Here is a 20,192-nt window from a genome sequence, read left to right as displayed (position 1 = left end):
GTTTTAGGCGTGATGTAAAGGGAGGGAAAGAGAGTGGTGTGAGCGAGAAAAACAAACATCCCCTCTCCACATTTAGCATCTCAATATGTATTTAGCATAAATTATTTATTGAAAATTGGATATCGATAAATCGTTATTTGCGTTTAATCGCTTTGCTTTTAATTAGCAGTTCGAATGTGCAAGTCACTATTTGTCTTTGAATAGTTACCTTTGTATACTGCTCTTTGAACAAATATTTCGAACTTAAGGGAATGAAAAGAGACAAATTGTGTTTAAACTTATAATGAAACGCAAAATGTTTAATAAAATGATTTAAAAATTCGATTTTTTTGTTTTAGTTAGCTTCATCTATTTTTTTAATATTACCAATTTGCCAGTGGCCCTTAGAAATATTCTATACTTCTGTTTGTTTGTAGGTGTTTTAGCTCTAAGAGTAATAAAAAAATCTTTAAAACCCGATTTGCGTTAACATGTTTTTTTACATACAAATGTATAAAGTGTAACGGCCAAAAAAGATATTTTGGACATTTAAGAGGATACATTTAAGTTTGTAGTCTTAGGCGTAGAACTAGCTATTTATTTAAAGTCCCATTTTGTTTGTAGCTGACATAAGTCATAATGCAAACATCGAGTGTCGTCGGGTTATTTCTAAAAGCTCAAATTTTATTAATTGTATAAAATTCACTTTTTCTGTTTTCAATCGTTTCGATAAAAACGTATTTAATCACACTTTCAAGATGCACGTCGTACAGTACTGTTGTTGAAGTGCCACTAAAATTCTAGGACCACGAGGAAAAATAGAGATAAACGTTGGAAACGACGCTAAAACAGTCCAAAACATGACTGTGCTTGTTGCAAGATTAATTTCCGTTTGTAACCTACTAACTTTATTTCCGTAAGGTTTACTTCGGTTCCGGTAAAAATGTATCGTGGACGAGGCGGCAATGGAAGTCGAATTCCTACCAAACTTTTTGAAGCTCTCAAAAAAAAAAAAAGAAACCTAGTTATTTTATCCGCTCCGCGGAAAAACCTTGAATCATCATGGATACGTCATCTCTTATCATTTGTCTCTAATCTCTTATCACTTAATCATTTTGAATATCGGATGTGTTGATGTGTTTCAGCGCACGAAGACTTAAAGTACATTGACGCGGTGCCGGAGAAAGACGACATCGTCATGGAGGAACAGCCGTCGCCCATAATGCGGCTCAGCCGGGTGGCGCCGGGCGCCGGTGTGATCGCCCTACATCACCAAACGCAGCCGCCGCCGCTGTCGCACCACCGGGCCCTGGTGGGCGATTACCGGGAGCCGTCGACCCCGGTGGTCTTGGACACGGTTTGCGGCCGCCGGACGGTGAACGGGGTAGGAGACGCCATCGCCGCCGGAGCCGGAGGTCCGCATCCGCAAGTGGCGTTGTGGCACCCACGGCCGGTGTACCCGTTTCCGCTGCCGCTGCCGACCACCACCACCATTGGATTCTGGCACTCGTCTCAGCCGCCGTTCCCCACGCCCAGCGCCACGTACCCACCGTACCTAGATGTAAGTAGGTTTTTTTTTAAATACCATAAATTTGCATAAACATAATTATGACACAATCGTGTCAATCAAAAATGGTGATTTGTAAAAAAAATCAAATTTGAGTACCGAATCGCCGAGTAGATGGCAAATTTTTTTTAGTAATTGAAATTTTGTTCCAGAACCTTCTTTTTACATTTACCTACCTGCCGTTTTTCGGTTGTTTTCTATTAACCCGCTCTACAATTAGGTATAAATGAAAACTTAGGATAATTACAGCCTGAGTTTTCATTTATGAATGTTAACAAAATCTGCACTTCCGACAATATTAATCACATAAAAAAATTAACTCGTTTTAAATTTAATTCGCGGTTTTTTTTTTTATTAGTAGGTATTAACGTTATCCACGATAATTAGTATAGACATAGCAACTCGGAAGTATTCAAACATTTTAAGCCAACACATCTATAAAATATATACACTGTGTAAAGTTTTTACTCTTTATTAATTTTATACGACTAAGGAGTTGCCTATACACAACTCCTTAGAAAGTGATACGTGTAGCGTCCGATTAGCGATAACAATCAATACATTTTGTTGCTTATTTAAAACTAAAATAAATCATTGATTTTTCACACCATTTTTTTATTCATTCAGTTGGGTAGATAAAGGTAAATTTGTTATAAGTTCAAAGGTATACTTAAAATATGTACAAATTCAGTGAAATTTAGCAAAAAGAAATTTATATAAAAAAATAGATACAATATTTTTTACACGAAACCAGTTTTTTTTTTCATACCGTTATTCAATGCACATAATTTAGAGTACAGCACTGAATAGCCGTACAATATGCGAGCTTGTCGAGCAATAAATGATTGATGCAGTTATTTTAAAGGGCTGACTAAATATCAATTAGTGTGACCCCGTGAGTCGACGAATAGAAAACGGTTGAAAATTGTTTTTCTTACATTTGTTCAGCACAGTTTTCGATTAATGCAAGTAATAGTAAATTATTTAACGAACAAATTTTAAACCCGCGTTTTAAAATACACATAATAACAACATGAGCATATGGCGTGGCGCAGTGGTCAGTCGCAGTTGCTGTTTAGCGATGGCAACGAAGGCGCGCTCCTAATCTATAAAACACGTGTTAACCGTTCCAAACCGTATATATATATACACACAACTAAATAATTAACAGTTTAAAAAAAAACCACAAGCAAATTGTAAGAACGTAACAGTAGTTGAACGGACAAAAACAATAAATGAGAAACGCGCGGTTAGAGAACGGTATATTTGTTTAGCTATTGAATATAACAATAATATCTGTGTGTGTGTGTGCATATTGTAAATGTATACAGAAATAAAAATTGGCGATGAACTGGCGACGGGGACGCGTTTGAATTAAAAAAAAAACGCGAATAAGAGTTTTTTAAATAGAAATAACAGCGAAACGGTAAAAATAGTCGCGTTCGCCTTGAAAGAATCGCGCGCTACATTAATATTATAAAAAAAAAAAATAATAAACCAGCGTGAACATTTTTATTGCACACATGTGTATACATTATATTAATATTATTATATGCACAAAACCTATGTGTATAGTCTGTATCGAGTTGTTTAATGCCGATAAACTTGTTCTCTGCTAATAATAATATTATTATTGCTATCAGTTGTTGTTGTAATGTTACACACACGGCCGCGTACAGAGCCGGATTAATAAAATTAATGGCCCAGGACTTACTCATTATGGGGGCGGGGGGCATGAATTTACAAAAAAAAAAAAAATCCTTATGCATATTTCTATGCAGTAGTTGTTCGAGAAAAAACTGTTGGGAAGAGAGCGTTAAATCCCCTTGAAAAAACCTTAGAAATTTGTACCAGATTATTATTTTACAAAACATAATACATTAAACAATGAACTGTAATTATAGCGTTAAATATTAAGAATAATAGTTGGTTAAAACATTTTCTTTTCTGGCTTTGCTTGATGTCTTGACCACAATGTCTTAAAATGAGAGTTTTTAGTCAATTGGTGCAATTATATAATGAATCAGTGTCAGTCTATAAAAGTTTATCAAAAATGTTAATTAATTGAAAAAACATTCTTCTGACAAATTTATCACTGAATTTGTCAATATTTAACAAAGAAGGTATTAACTTTAACCTTTTTCCCTACTCAAAAGAGTTTCATTTGCACGTCATTTTTGTTTTGCTTTCTACGGAAGTCTTCAAAATATATGTTGTCAATGATTTTTGTACTTAAATATATTTTAGTCAAATATTCATACTCATTAATGGAGTTCTGTGATGATATATAAATTGCTGCAATAAACGAATATGTTCACACCCAGATAGGAAGACCAACCCACGTTTTTAAAATTTGTCACTAATTTTATTATAACGTTTCAAAATAGTTTGCCATAAAACACACATAAATTACAACTCAAATTTAAGACTCTTTTCATTAATAATTTTACTTCTCTTTATTCATGAGCTATTTCTTTATTATCATTATTTATATCATCCGAACAAATAAGAATATTGTCATCATTGGTAAAAAATGCTCTTTTGAATTTAAAATAACACCGCCACCCGGTTTGACTTAAAATGTTTAGTTTATGACTATGATTTGGTCCTAACTCAGAGTTTTATTAAAATCAAATTTATTAAGTCTTAAAAAATTGTAGGTACCTATATAATTTTTAAAAAAATGACAGTCCTAACATTTTTTCTGAGTTCCTTTTTCTTGAAGGCCCTGCGCTATAGTCCTATTACCCCGTCGCCTCCCCCCATCTTAATCCGGCTTTGACAACATGTTCACCTAATATCAGCTGATAAAGTCTAGTTGAAAGAGAATAAGGGAGTAAATAGATAATATGAAGTGAATATTACCCAATAATATATTGCAAGCAATAACTTTGGCTTCAAATAGGTTAATATAACAATATTTAACGCCTTACAAATAATTGTGTTATAATATTGAAAAAAATGCAAACTTAATTTATTTATTTACAAAAAACTGAAGTTTTTAAACGAAAATCGGCTTCTTACATAACATAGTAAAGTAGCCAAAGAACTCGAATTTCTTCGCAGAATTTAAATTGGATGTAGTCGAAATATTGTCTGGTTTTTTTGGTCTAAAATAAATCAAAACGGCTTTTACTCATAGAAAAAATGATTTAAATAAAAAATAATATCTTGAAGCTTATTACAAATTAACTGAGAAATTAATTGACGAAAATGGTCGAAGTTTATTTAAACCTCTTTTTTCTTAAATATTGCCTATACAAAACTCCTTAAAACAGACCGCATGCGAACCCCTTACAAATTTAAGGGCGTATTGCGTGTTGCCAATCCGGAATCCCTATCCGATATGCAGGAGACTCCTATTATATATTATTAGGACATCGTTTAGGACAATATTAAGTGTAAAGTAGAAACTACTACGTTAAAGGTCATGCTGACCGTTTTGTTTTTTTTCTTCATCCGGGTGTTTTTTTAACTTAATTTTTTTTTTAAATATTATTATCAGACACACATACACAGTTTTCGTCGTACATTATTATTATTATTATTGCTATTATTTATATTACCGTTGACGTTGTCGTAAATGTCGCCGCCGCCGCGTAAAACAGTTGACACTTAACATGCATGACGGCCGGAACATGGTATTATTATACATATCGCGCAAGGTACATACATACACATATATATATATATGTATTTATTATATTATTATTATAGTGAATGAACGGGGTAAGGGCCCCGTGTCCTGTCCCAGACGAGCCCCAGCTGAGCCTGATAAAGTTATTAAATTCCCGAGCTATGCAGACGGCAATAAAACAGCAACGCAGCAGCTTTACGATCCGCAGCCCGTTGCGCGACTCAACTTTTGTCATTTTAATGAAAGGTATTAAACGCACGGCAAACAACCGACCCGTCGGATGTGTACATATATATATATATATATGTGTGTCTGTACTGTATATACACGTATACATCCACGACCTAGATATCGGTTGATTATTATTAAAAAAAAAAAAAAAACGCAAACCGGTGCGCAAAAGGATAGTCCCTCCCCCGAACATCCCCTTTGCAGTCGGTATAAGTTTGGTTTTTTTTTCTTTATAACGACAAAACGTACCGGTATCCCGTGCCCCTAGTGTATATATATATATATATATATATTATTATATGCTTTTTGTCGTGGAGACAACAGAGGGCGCGGCGGCGGCGGCAAGATGACTTTCCACGAGAACGACGTTTTTTTTTTTACGATGTCCGTTTTACCGAGAATAATAATTGTTTAGGTATATACACACACACACACACACATAAAGCCTATATTATTCTACAGACAGTTGTATGTATAAATATATGTATATATATACACACTATTGTATTACGTACGGTGGCGGAAGAAAGCCATTTGGTTTTTTTACATTTGTCAAATAAGCAATAAAAAAAAACAAAACAAAACAAAAACAAGATTTGTTGAGGTTATTATTACGTTGGGTGAAATAGTTTCAAAGAAATTCGTTTACTCTCGAATCCGTGTTAAATTGCGCCGAAAAAAGATGGAATTATTATATTCAGGCACGTCTCGGACAAGAAAACGAATTACCTTCAGCCGTTTTATCCGTTACATTGCCAGTGCTGACTTAGCAACGGCCAAAAACCAAGCACCTTGTTAATTATTATAATGATACAACAAAGTCAGCGTAATGGGAAGTTCAGAAATAGTTCGGTCGATCATTGGCCATGTGCATCTTAATCTAAAGGGAAAAGTGTGCGACTGATGTTTCCACATTATAAGTCTGTTAATTCTTTCAATACCTTGATCCTCCTCAGACGTCACACATGATGATGACAAGTCGGCTATTCCTAAACACATCATTGAATAACTCGCAATTAAACTTCCTACTGTATATATGCACCATTAAAAATGCTATGAATTAAAAGTGATTTTTAGATGTACGTTTCTTGACTTTGTTAAGAAGTTCAAGGATAGAAAAAATTAATAAATCTTTTGGCTAATAATAAACTGCATATTATTTAAAAACAAACACGCTACGAAACCCAAGGATAATGTGTTTATAAATAGATAATATTATTAATATACAATAATATTAAGTACTCATGAGACTAAAACTAAAGCTAAATACTAATCCTTGGTTATGCGATTTAATTTATTAACACATAAAATTGTTTAGGTAATGAGAAAAATTCTTGACTCGACTATAGTTGTGTTTACTCGTGTAATTTATAGGTTATCCAATTTGTTTAATTACAAACAAAAACTAAACAAGAATGGATGGGTTTGAACTTTTTTTTTAAAGTTGACATATATTTACTGAATAGATTAAAATACATAACGAGTTTTTTACCTTGAAAAGTAATCAATAACGAATCATTTGACTTTTCTAAGTCATTATGAATTATTAACTTGCCTGGCCTTGCCAAGAACTTTTTGGGTTCTCGGATCCAGATCGTAGCTAAAGTAATTTATTATACTAGAGGATCAGATAATAATATTACTATGATAAGTTTTCTCATAAACATCTCGGGTTCGGCCCACCCTTGGAACAAAGGATTTCCCCGTAATAGATGCCATCTACGTCGAAATATTTTTACTAATAATAAATAATATTAACTGTACTTGTTTTTTTTTTTTTTATTCATTCCCACATTTATTATCTTTATTATTTTGGTCGGAGCGTCATTTTCTCTTTATTGTATACTTAAAGTCTACGCATAATATTCGACCGGCATAGTAAGTACGTTTAATAAGACAAAACATTTGCAATCGGTGTATACATACGAGTAACGAAGGTTTTCCTGTTGGCAGAACCCCGCTGGCTGTTAAATCTTAATAATTTACATATTTTCTAGTTTTTAGATTACTTGGAAAGTTTTCGGAAACGCTTATATATATACAATTGGTTTTTTGTCGCAAACCATAATCAAGCTTTAATGTATTTAAGAATGACATTTGGCTTTTTAATCATTCTGAACAATCGGTAGGTACACCGACAATGTACGATGGGCCAGATATTTCAGTCTGATTGACTAATGTAGTGTTATTAGAATGCAATAAATGTTTGGAGTGAATCTACATTATCGTCGATCTGATTGCTGCAAACGTTTGCTCCGATCGAATACTACACCATCGATCGCATATCGGTTCGACAGTGTTCAAATTAGAAGCAAAAGTAATTTAAAACAAAAGTGAGAAACCCGCGACAGTCATAGTATATGTTAAAAGTAATTTCAAGAAGAGTGTTTATGAGGGTTTCAGTGCCTTAAGTCAAACTCTCCAACCCTTTAGCTGACCTTAGAAACGGTTTCAACCTGATTAACCAAAAAATTGAGTAAGCGTTGATACATACGCTATTGTAGTGCACGAGTAAACAATGTTTGGAAGTTTTTATTCAATTAAACCTAACCTACGCAACTAAATTTCACGGAATTTTCATCCTTAGATGAATCTTAGAGCAACGGTCGGCTCTTACAGATTTTCTAGATTTGAAACCTAGTTAATTTCTTGAACCTATACGCAGAGTATATCTGATGATCGGAAATATGTCTGAACGGATACAATTTTCAATTTTTTGATTCCAAGTCTAGTGTCTCGGACTAGTGATTTGTATCGATTATATTAATATGCTATACTAAACAAACGTCGCAGTTACTTTGTGTCAAATTTTTTTGCGAAATTTCCGTTAAACTCTTTACTTGACCCTAAGGTGTTGTGTGCACATTTGTATTCCCTGTCGCATACACTAGCCTTGAACGTACCATTTATTGGACGTATACACACGGTAAACAATTATTATTAAAGTCGGTAGTTACCTTTTTATATATAGAGCATTTGACCCTCATCCGCTTCAAATGAAACGCACTTGAGGACGAACCAATTACGCGTACCTACATCATAATAATTGGCGTTTCGATCGGAGAGAATGATAAACGATAGTAATAGTAATTATTATTTTATTTGTGCTGTTTGCCGAAAACCAAGCGACGGTCGGATTTGAACATACAGGGTGATTGAATTAAAAATAACTTTTATGTAACTCTGATGAGCCATCGGCGACTTTATTCATTTCTTACTCGATTGCTTTTCTCTGAACTTAACCGAAAGAGTCTCTCTTTTTCATTTCCTAGCCTCACATCACACATGGCATCTCTAACCCCAACACTGATCTCGTCATTAATTTCCTTGTTGCTCCTAAAATTAATGTCACAAGATCTTTCATCTTGAGCTCTGGTTACACTGTATAGTTTTTTTATTTACTTTTACTTTCTTATGTATTCAATTGTTTTTTCTACACTTAATTAAAATTTTTGTCTTTTCATATATTACATAATTTTTAGATATCTTGATATTTACCTTATTATAACATTCTTGTAATTACTGTTCATTGTTTAAATAATATTATGTAATTGTCGAGCCATCGTATTACCTAAAACAAAACAAAAATAACCGATAATAAAAAGTTATAATTTCCCCAACAGAATGTACCGGGTAAGGTATGTTTTTTTTTAGAGGGGGTTTAATTAAAAAACTCCATCGTTGAACTAAGTATATAATACAATTAACCTTGATATTATTACGAGGTACGCTGTTTTTTTTTCACCATCTCCGACATTGCGATACCGAAAGCCAAACAAATTCACTCGAACCCTTTTGGCCTCGGTCATCCTGTATAAAAGTTAGCGTGCGCAACACATAGCGGAAATGCGCTCCATGCTATTGCGACCGTAAACCTACTTCATTAAAATAATCGCATGTGTGTGTGTGTGTGTGCACTTAATATTGTTATTATATTATTTTGCTGCATCCGACCGACCGGCCGTCATCGCCATCACGGTCGCCGGATCACGTCTATTGCTTTTGTTAATAAGAGAAGCGACAAAATCGGTTCGTGTATTATACGGCCAATATTGTTATTATACACGTTGAATATTGTACACGGTCGCATCACGGAGGGCGAGGGTAGTTATGGATGCTGCTGTTACTACTGCGGTACGGGTGCACGGTAATTATTGCGAAGGGTCGACACTAATGCAACTGATCTGTGCGTGTGTGTGTGTGTATTTGTTTTAATGGAGTTGCCGGCGGTTTCAATGTACAATTACCGCTGTAATTTATTCAGGTTTGCCCGGCGGTTACTGTGTGTGTGTGTGTGGTGATGATGGGCGATGAGACGTCGCGCCGTGGTACCATGGGAAATCTTCTCCGTCAGACATTGGCCGACCTCGGTGTTTCCAAAGGGATATAGGATATGCGTTTTCGCCGGGGTCCCGGGCACGTGATCGAATCCCTACCGTACACAGTGCAATAATGGCAAAAACAACATAATACCGCGGCCGTTACATGCAGGTGGAATTATGTATAATATGCGAACGAAGAAGACGAGCGACTTGACGGTCATGTGTGTTGTCGTTATTTCGTTTTCACTTTATCCGTACATGTAGGTAGGCACGTGTGTGTGTGTGTACATAATTTGCAGTAGATTACCATTTCCCCTTGCACATACAATATTTTCATTCGTTAAGTTCGCGCGGTATGATGTTATTATTATTACCTATCCTTGGACGAGTGCAAATTATTTCCTTTCGCCCACCCTCGACAACGCACATACACACACACAATATAGTCTCCCCGGCACGTCAATCGCCGGGGGGATAAGTCGCGTGAAATCCAACACCGCCCACTTTAAACAAATTCTAACTAACCGTGACCGTCACGTCAGCGAATTATGAACACACGAGCATAATTATTATTATTTGCACCGGGATCGCCTTGCCGCCCACCGTACCGTAAGACGGAAACGGGGAGGGGGTGGGGTGCTAGAAAATCGAAAGGAACTAGTAAAAAAAAAAAATGGCAATTGGAACAAGTCAAGATACGGCGATTCGGGTGGAGCTGCTACAGTCGTTAATGTAATATGCAAAAAAGTACATTAAAAACAATATTACCATATCACAGAACAATGTATTATGTATATTTTCATTGTGTCGTATCAAATATCATGTAAGATACCGTGTTACCCATTTCGCACGATTTTTGAAAATAACTATGCGTTTTGCTAAGATTAGGTCATTAAAAGTAATATCAAGAATAATCCAACATTTTTATGTTAACAAATATACCATCCAGTGTAGTTAGCAAATTACTAAAAAAAAATTATTCAATTGTATATTATATTTTCTTTTTCATAAACAAATATACTACATTAATTACATAACATATTCCTTGAATATTTAAAAACTATTATAGTGTTGTTATATTATAAGTAAATTATTTTTTATGTAAGCAATAGTTAAAATGTATTTTTTTAAAACAACAAACAAATAATATTTGTCTAGTAGGCCGGAACGCCAATGTGGTTTAATTATCTAAAGTATTAAAATAATGTATTCCATTAGGGTTGTGACTATCAGACTATCAACCCTAATGACATATTAATGTTTAATAAATGTTTTTTTTACTATCGCAACAATAGTATTATTAATAATTATAATATAACAATTATTATTGTTCGAACACCAAAAGAGGTTAATTTTTATACTTTGAGATGATTAAAATAATAGGAGTCTATTGTAAATATAGCTCTTTGGAGATAATAAAGCTGTAAGACATTATACTCGACCAAGCACCTTCTTATAAATGTTGGGGTGTGGGTGACAGGGTCTACACTACCTATATTTTAATGTCTGCTAACAATGTACAATCATTGTACTACAATATTTATGTATATAGGAAGTAATTTAGTTTCGGTAATTAAGGGGAAATAATGTAAAAAAAAAGGAAATGGCGATTAGAAAAGTGCCCTGGATAGACTTCCGATTCCCTCCGTCTTATTAAACACCTGAAATAGTCGGTCATCTTCTTTTCAATATTGAGTATCTTAGAAGTTATGTATGTGTTTAAATATGTATTGTTTTTTTAATAGTTTTGCAGTATGTCGAAATGAGGTTATTACTTAATGTAACTGAATAGGCACAGTGAGTATGCCAAATTTTTCAAAATAACTTGAATTATAATTGAATGACTTTAATCACGTGCTGTCGATGCGTTACAAAAACAAATGATAAATAGATAATTTTAACATTTTTCCTAAGAAAAATTGCGCCTCTGTTTAATGTGCAAATTTATCAAAGTTGTGCAAACCATTGCTAGCTGCCCACTTAACAGTAGTTATATTTATCGTTTTTTCGTCTTTTGCCTGCCCTAAGTGTAGGCATATGACTATAAACATTTTTTATGCTTGGTTTATTGTATAATACACCATATAGTTTTATTTTATTATTTTTTGTTTTTAATGCTGATGAATAGAGAGCGTTAAACGAGACATGCGAAGCGAACGCCGTAAAATATTACATAACCTACAGTAATTCATAGAGAGAATTGAAAATCGTTGTAAATTATGACTTATGAAAAATATAATAATTCAACTGTCGCATCGTGCCACTGCATTAGTGACATTTAAAGCTCTGTAAAACACTGTACATAATTACATCCTGCACCTTTATTACTAAAATGCACAATTCACTTACCACACGAAATATTGGTTAACTCTAAATGGTAATTTTTTTTAGTAGAATTGCATAGAAAACATTAATAACAAACAACATAAAAATTAAATCACACGATTATATATTTGAATGTGATTAGGACACTCCATTCGTTATCAGTCAATTGAACTTAGTATTGATGAAGTTTTTAATTAGAATACTGAATGGAGAAATGTACATATTATATCAAGTTAAATACTGTAGGTATTGCTACCACTTATATCCATTTTTATATTTTTGAACATCCATAAGATCAAGTGATTTTTAAAGTGCTACTAGCATAACTAAGGAGAGGGGCAGATTGTCAAACCCTTCTCTTGTACATCTGAAACCCTCCAAAGTTTTTCAACGAGCTCTGTAGGTCACTTTTAATTAATATTACATTGGAGCCTCCTCCCAAGTCTGTGGACTGTGACGCTATCTAATTGCGCCAACGGTAATATGCAGTTGAGAAAACGGTAAATAGTGGTTGCCCAGAGGACTTATAACCCCTTAAAACTCCTTCAACCCTTTCTTCTAATCCCCATCCCTTAAAAAAGCATGGTGTCTGAATTTCACATTGTTATGTATGATGTATAAAAAAATTACATTAACCGAAAGCACAGATATTTGATATAAATCACTATGATTTCTATTCACTATAAATATGTCGAATTTTGCCTTATAAAAACAAAAACGTTTAAACATTATTTTTCTATTTTTATTCTCGGTTTAAATTTGATGATACTAACGTGTTGAAATTGTCTCTAGACCAGCGGTTTTCATTATATACCTCAAGCGTGTAACAGACAAAGACGCCATTTCACCAGACCGTCCCAATTAAAATCATATTGTGTAATGGCCGTTTGCAACATAGTGATATCAACTAGATACTTCAAATTTAAGCATAGTCTAAATCTATTATTATGGTATTACTAAGCCACCCTTAAATTTTAAGTTTAGTCAACAATCGCTAAACTATATATCCTCTACATACTTCCGTTCCATAATTCTTAAATATTTTACTTTCTACACTCCAATATCTTTCTTTGTTTTTTCCATACACATTTAAACAGACCAACCGTCACATCGTGACCGTCTCATTCGAACTAGGTAGTATTACCTACTTCTATTTTCATGTTATTACAAAACTTGATCAAAATTAACCATAATATCCATATATCATAATGATGTGAGTATTGTTTTTTAACTGTCATTGTTGATGTGTTGCACAGGGCGAATGGTCCAGACACTGCCGGTTGCCATTGGTGTTCAATCCGGACCCGCAACCCGAACCTGTCAACTTGCACAACAACCATCACCGGAGGGGAGAGCCCAGGTCTTTGGAGATGGTGGAAAGGCCGGAAAGGGTGCACAACCGACCGGTGCAGCCTGCCGTCCAGCCACAGGACAACCGGGAACCGACCAGGCATCATGCTTAACTAAAGGACATCCACCGTCTGCTGGTCGGCATCTACAACCCTTCTGGGCGTTTTTAAAAGAAAAGAAAATGATTTAATCATAATATTCTTGGCGTTCGATCATTACAGTTCGATAGTTATTATCTTTATTATTATTAATACATTTTATTATTACTTTTTTTTTTTTTACTGCCATCGGTCGATTTTTTCCTGATAGTCTCGAGTCATCAAAGCTATAGTTATATGTATATTATACACAAATATATATATAACTTCAAGGGCATAATATATATATTATATAATAATTGTTATATTATACTGATATAAATAATCTAATATTTTTGTACATAATAACCATATTAATAATAATTTATTATTAATTTTACGCTACTTTTATACAATTTACTATATATATATATATATATATATATATAGTTATAGAATACATTTCCTACATCGGCAATATACAAACATATTTATAATCGTTAGAATTAAGCAACTACAATATTATTATTATTATAGAGTTATTGTAAGAAGGGACACTTTCCCCAGAAAAATTACCGTATTTGATATAGGTACTGTCTTAGAAGTCAAGCGAAATCGAACAAAATTTTATGTATTAAAATATAATATTTTATTTTTACTTATTATATTATTATACATAATATTATATTATATTACTATTATTATTTTTGTTGTACTGTTTTACAACATTTACCGTTTTGACATAATGTATTTTAATAATGCTTGTGTGATTGTAAGACATATTATATTATTATTATTATTATTATAGATGTAGCAAGTATATAGGTGTTACCTAATTGAGAAATTATATAAGATATTATATTATTTTGTAGGTCTTTTGTTAACGCGTATTATTTGAGACATTATTTAAGTCAAGAATCAAAACTTAATTAAACATTATAATAGTTGTGGTGTGTGTTTTTATATAAAATGGCGTAGGTAGGTAATATTTTATATAATATTATAAACCGCAAAAACCATACGTGTTTAAAATATTATTATATTTATAAATAATAACTATATGTATTTGTTTCGGTAGTGTATTTATTATTTTGTTATTATTATTTTAAGATTATGCAATGTTATTATTATTTTATTTTTGTTTATTCATAATAAATATATGTTGTTTGTAAATTGTACAATGGTAAACTGATTAAAGTGTAAAACCAGTCTGTTTAATACAACGTGTATCACAATGATCCGTCAGATAAACATTAAACGTACAATGTAATATGTATGTGTCATACATATTATTATATTAAATTGTATGCAATTTTGTCAGACCATCGTGATATAACGTGTATATACATATTATAAATACAAATAAATTGTTCGTTTTTAAGTTAATCTGCGTTAACTAGTGTAGACATAAAACGTGTGTATAACAACAATATTGTACTATACATAATATATTTATACTTGTAATAATACACACATGCTATTGATAAAATGTTTTGTACATATTTGCGCTGATAACTATTATTATTTACTTTTACTGCAAAATATACCGTTAGAATTAAAGTGATATATAATTCCTTGATAATACCAAATTTAATAAGCAACGTACCTAAAATAAACAATAACCTAACCCGAATGGGTTTGGGTTTTTAAGGTCAGCCTAGGTAATTTTAGCGAGGGTGGCATAGGTTCAATAAACAAAATTGTGGGTAATTAAGCTCTGCATTTTCCAGGTATTGAAATTTTAATTTTAATTAATGAGGTTAATGGTTTTTTTTGAGCGAGGATGTTGTACGTCAATTTGACATTTAATACTTTAGTTTATATGCATTTTAATTTTATAAAAAAAACCCTAAGTCGAATCTTTATTTTTCTTAAAGCAGGAAGTGAACGTTTACAAGATGCAGAACTAATGCGGGAAGCGCGATAGCTACCTGAAATCGATAAATATTACTAAATAACAAATACTGTTATCAACTCTGCAAAATTCGTTTTTTTTTTTTTATAAAACCTTTTTATGAGCAGAGGTTTTAATACGTAGACATGAAAAATATTAGAGAGTGCTCTTTTTAAAATCGGGGGTGCTAATAACCCACATACCCCCTGTCTAATGGCGCCTATGGAGGGTGGTGTGGCAGATACCAGATTTGTCTTTTATTATAACGTTGGATGTCTTAATTTGTCCAATAATCTATTCATTGTTGTATTGTCGAGCCTACGTTTGTCTGTTTCAACACGGTGTGAGAACGACTATGCCGATTTTGATGAAGTGTTTTGTTAGGTACTTGATTGGTGACTTCCTTATCCGGTTATAGCCTAACGTGACAATTCCCCATACTCGCCCATTAAACCTATCCTTCACGTTATAAAACGTTACAGTTCTATTTGGACGTGTATACAACATAATCATGGTCGTGCAGTTCCTATGGCTATACCTCGCAGTTGCTATTTGTTGTTTGTTACTCAAGCCGTATGCTCGTTCTTCGACTTCAGTGACTTCGTGAATTCTAAAGTCACAAGACACGTCTTGCTGTAAATAACTACTTGCTTGTGTATTAATTTTGTAAAACATTTTTTTTTTAATGAGTTAACAAACAGTAAACTTGTTTAAAATGTTATGGAAAACAAATCTTAACTACAGTATTTCTAAAGTTGGTTTTAGATAAACTAAACATTTTAAAAACCTGTCAAAATAAATAATTTGGTCAAAAATGTACTTCACCTTTAAAGTTTTAACAATCGCTTCACGTATTTGATCAGAATGAGTGGGAAATAACTACTAATTAAAATTAAATATATTTTAGGAAAGTTCTTCTTATATTATGTATACAAATTATTCTAGGAATTGTACAATATTTGAAAATAATTAATATTGTTTTTGTGATGTCAGACTTATTTGAATTTATTTTAAACTTATCATTGAACTTTAGGAGGAAGAAATACAACTTATTTTTAAATTCCAGTTTCTCGGACCCTATAATTAAGTTTTCATTAACTTTATAAACTTAGTACATAATACACATCTAATAGATAAACTGAATTTAACTGGATCCAATAAAAATCTGTAGTGGGGAACAGAAACTTCTTATAGAGCAATATCATATTTATATAATAGAACATTGCAATGTTAGTATTTTTAGACTATTTAACAGTAAATAAAAAAATCTTTAATTTAAAATACCTTTCATTTTGAGAAGGTCGTGAAATAAGCTGACAAAGATAAATAGACTGGAACCCTTTAAGTCCTGGCCTGGTTTTTAAGGGTGCCGAATTCGAGCTCAACTACATTGAACATGTACTATTTTTGGCAATGAATTCAATATTATTTACCCAGCTTTATTTGGGGCTAGCCAAAACACAGTTTTTTTTTGCTGTTAGTTATTACAACCTAGCTTTGCTCGATTGAACATTTAGTACTTATAACTTCATGTTTTAAGAAATTATTTAAAAAATAAACAATAGTTTTATGTAGCAAGGCTAGCGACCACTGTGCTTTACCCAGAGTCAATTGTTAAAAAATGTTTAATTTGGTTTCAAACAAATGTATTTCATGTTTCTTCTCCTATAATAGGAATTCTCCTGTAATAAAATTTGAAATCCCTTCCCGAAAATGACCTTGCATTGAAAAAAATGTGTCTGATACCTGCCCAGTCGGTCTTGTTCTGCTACAAGCTAACCTTTAATTTTTTTAAAGTTTGAACCGTGAATGATTATAATAAAGCTCATTGTCAGTATTAAATTCTAAATGTTAAAATTATTATAATCTAAAACCTAACCCAAACTAACACGGGTGTGCTAGTTTTTTTTTAAATAAAAATAATTATGTCATGCATTATGTATGCTGCGATCTACCGGACAAAACTTGATAACCGGCACAAAACTGCTTATTCGCTATATTAAGTATCATGCCAAGATTCGAAACTGTTATGAATCTTTTAAATAAAAATTATTATAGCTGTAAAAAATAAAAATTTTAAATAACATTTGTATATGATAATTTTTTATAAAAAAAAATGAATTTGTTGAACATTTTTAGATAAGTTGTACATGAGGGGAAGTCATGTGAAAAACAGTTCCCCCTCATTGGTTCTGTATTTAAAAAAAAAAAGATAAGTTGTACATAAAACTTAGGAAACCAGAACCAAATAAATAATAATAAAAAAATAGTGTTTTAATGGTACTTTTTTACTAAAAGTTCTTACTGTAACTAAAAGAGTGTCTTTTGTACATTATTAAAACAATGACAAATGTAATCGCAAAAGTGTAATTTTGAATATTATTTTATGAATAAAAATTTACTGTTGAATTCGATTGAAGAATTTAATAGACGAGTTTTCTATGGCATTAACCTAACTATATTTGTATGAGGTATATTATAATGTTAATATAATATATATTTTGTACAATATTAATTTCGGGCGAACTTTTAATATATTATACGCATATAGGCATCGTTTAAATAGTAGATGAGAATTTGTTCTATAAAGTTGCCATGTCTTCAGATAAAAAACAAACACATATTTAGTACTTACACTACCGATACCTTTTTAGCTTCGGATTGACCTAAAAATAAAAATAAAACGATATATGTGTAAATATGTAATTTTTAAATATTATATTATAATAATTATATTGAAATAATTCATAATACCTGTGCACACAAATAGTGGGATAGGAGTACAATTTTTTGAACAGGTGAGATCACAGGTCTTTAGGAATTATTATCTTAACTTAATGCGATAAAATCACTTTTGAATAAACGCTTCGATACTAACCTTTTGTTGTTTTGAATATTAGACCTAACCATCAGAGCTACGACTTAAAATTTTATTATGTCAATTAATAAAATTATAAAATTCCTAATCAAAAGCGTACAAAATAATTCAAGATTTTGGACTATAGTCTATTCTATTGGCTTAACGCTATTTGTTAATGATGTATGTATAATATTATTTATAACGTTTAATACAACACTTAACGCCCACACAGGTAGTAATGTTTACTTGTAGGACGACAAGGTGTTATAAAATTATATTTATTAGCTTGTTTAATCAGTACAAATGGTATGCCGTATGACACATTAAGATTTGAGTAGACAAAAAAACTATAAGGTATAGATTTAAAAAGATAAAATTGTTAAATTTCACCAAGCGTGACGTATAGGCATTTTAACGGCACCAAAGTGTTGGGTGCATTTTTCCTAACGGCTCTTTTTCGGTACCAAAATCAATACTGTGGGTAGATTTTCACAAATTATAAAAATGTAGACATTATTTGTGTGTTAGTCGAATTAGAGATTGAAATCCGACCGACGAGTCAATTTCCCTCTCCCCCCCTTTTTCGGAAGAGTGTGGGTTTCCTTAATTAAAAAAAAAATGTTTAGTTCATTTTTTTGGGAAATATTTAAAATCTTACAGACCCATTCTAGATTTACTTCAGCCTTATTTTCAGATCACTTATCTTTAAAACTACACTCGAAAGATTAAAATAAAGGAGAAGTTTCCAATCCTTCTAGAGGAAATTGTGTGAAAATAATTAGACTATTAAAAAAAAACAAAATGCGCCGTAATTTTAAGTGGCCACTTGTGAAAATGGTTTAGATATTTTTTCAGTTTTGAAAAGGAAGGGGTGAACTTGTGTACATTTTTTGACCCAATTAAGTACCTTTTAGGTACAATTTCTGTTCGAATAGTCACTCTACATGAAATACAGAGTCGGTTAGGTTAGGTTATAAGATATCGCGGATCCAAATAAAATTGCGGTGTTGGTCACAATAAAACACATGATAAAACTTCCATTAAAAATATAATTGCAACAATACTACTTTTATGAATAAAAATAAAAGTTATCAGTTTAATTCTACGCACAGATGTGCAATATTTTCTATCGCATTGAACCTAACCACCATACTCTTTATGATGCAAATTATTATGGAAGTATGCAGAGAGGAATGGAGAAAAAAACTATCAAATATTATGAATATTTGTTCATTTTATAACAATATTAGGACTTATTGTTTGTATAACTATAATTATTAAACCATTGAACAATCTGATATGTCATTATTTAAAATAAAACCATTATTCGGATTTTTTCCCCTTTTTACCTACTTTTATACCTACTATTTCAATGATATGTCTCTCCTGTAGTCCTATCAAACTAAAAACAAATAAAAATTGTATTATTGAATATTGTCTCATATGACGTCTCTTATAAACGTAAAAAAGAACTGTTATATACAAATACAAAATTAGTCATTTTAACTATTTAATGCATTTTTTTAAAATCAAAATACATGAACTAAGTTTTTGTTCATAACTTCGTAAATTGATAAAAATGTTTACGGTCGGTCAGCATCATAAAAATAAAACTAATGACGTGATTTTTAGTCATATGATACAAAAACCTTCTTTTGCCTACTACTTATTTCATTTTTCAAAATGTCATCAGACCTCAGAAGATGAAGACGTATTTGCTGCTGTAAATATAATGAGCTTCTTAAATCATAATCAAAGACGTTGGGTTCATCAATTTTGGCGCAAAAATTGTAACAGTCATGGTGTTTAAACAATTAAACGATCCTGATAGGTGTAAAAGTATTTATAGAATGGAAAAATCTGCATTTGAACAGTTGGTTAGACTAGTTGGACCCAGTATTAAAAAAAACGTACACATAACACATGATCTAACATGTCAGGTCGGTGGAC

The 20,192-nt window shown here is 32.1% G+C and overlaps 1 protein-coding gene across 1 annotated transcript; it reads left to right on the top strand.

Moving 5' to 3' along the window:
* The first annotated feature begins 1,041 nt into the window (after nt 1-1,041).
* LOC126844839 (uncharacterized) lies at nt 1,042-13,623 on the top strand. The gene is made up of 3 exons (XM_050583263.1): nt 1,042-1,066; nt 1,125-1,540; nt 13,318-13,623. The coding sequence occupies exons 1-3, from the start codon at nt 1,042-1,044 to the stop codon at nt 13,522-13,524; spliced, it is 648 nt and encodes a 215-aa protein (XP_050439220.1). The 3' UTR covers nt 13,525-13,623.
* The last annotated feature ends 6,569 nt before the right edge of the window (nt 13,624-20,192 follow it).

Source organism: Adelges cooleyi, unplaced genomic scaffold, assembly GCF_023614345.1.
Source record: "Adelges cooleyi isolate 19-005CV unplaced genomic scaffold, UGA_ACOO_1.1 ACOO_flye_CR_arks_rails_tigmint_CR_PRNA_651, whole genome shotgun sequence".
NCBI lineage: Eukaryota > Metazoa > Arthropoda > Insecta > Hemiptera > Adelgidae > Adelges > Adelges cooleyi.
The sequence above is the reverse complement of the archived record's forward strand: the minus strand, read 5'-3'. Positions and strand labels throughout refer to the sequence as shown.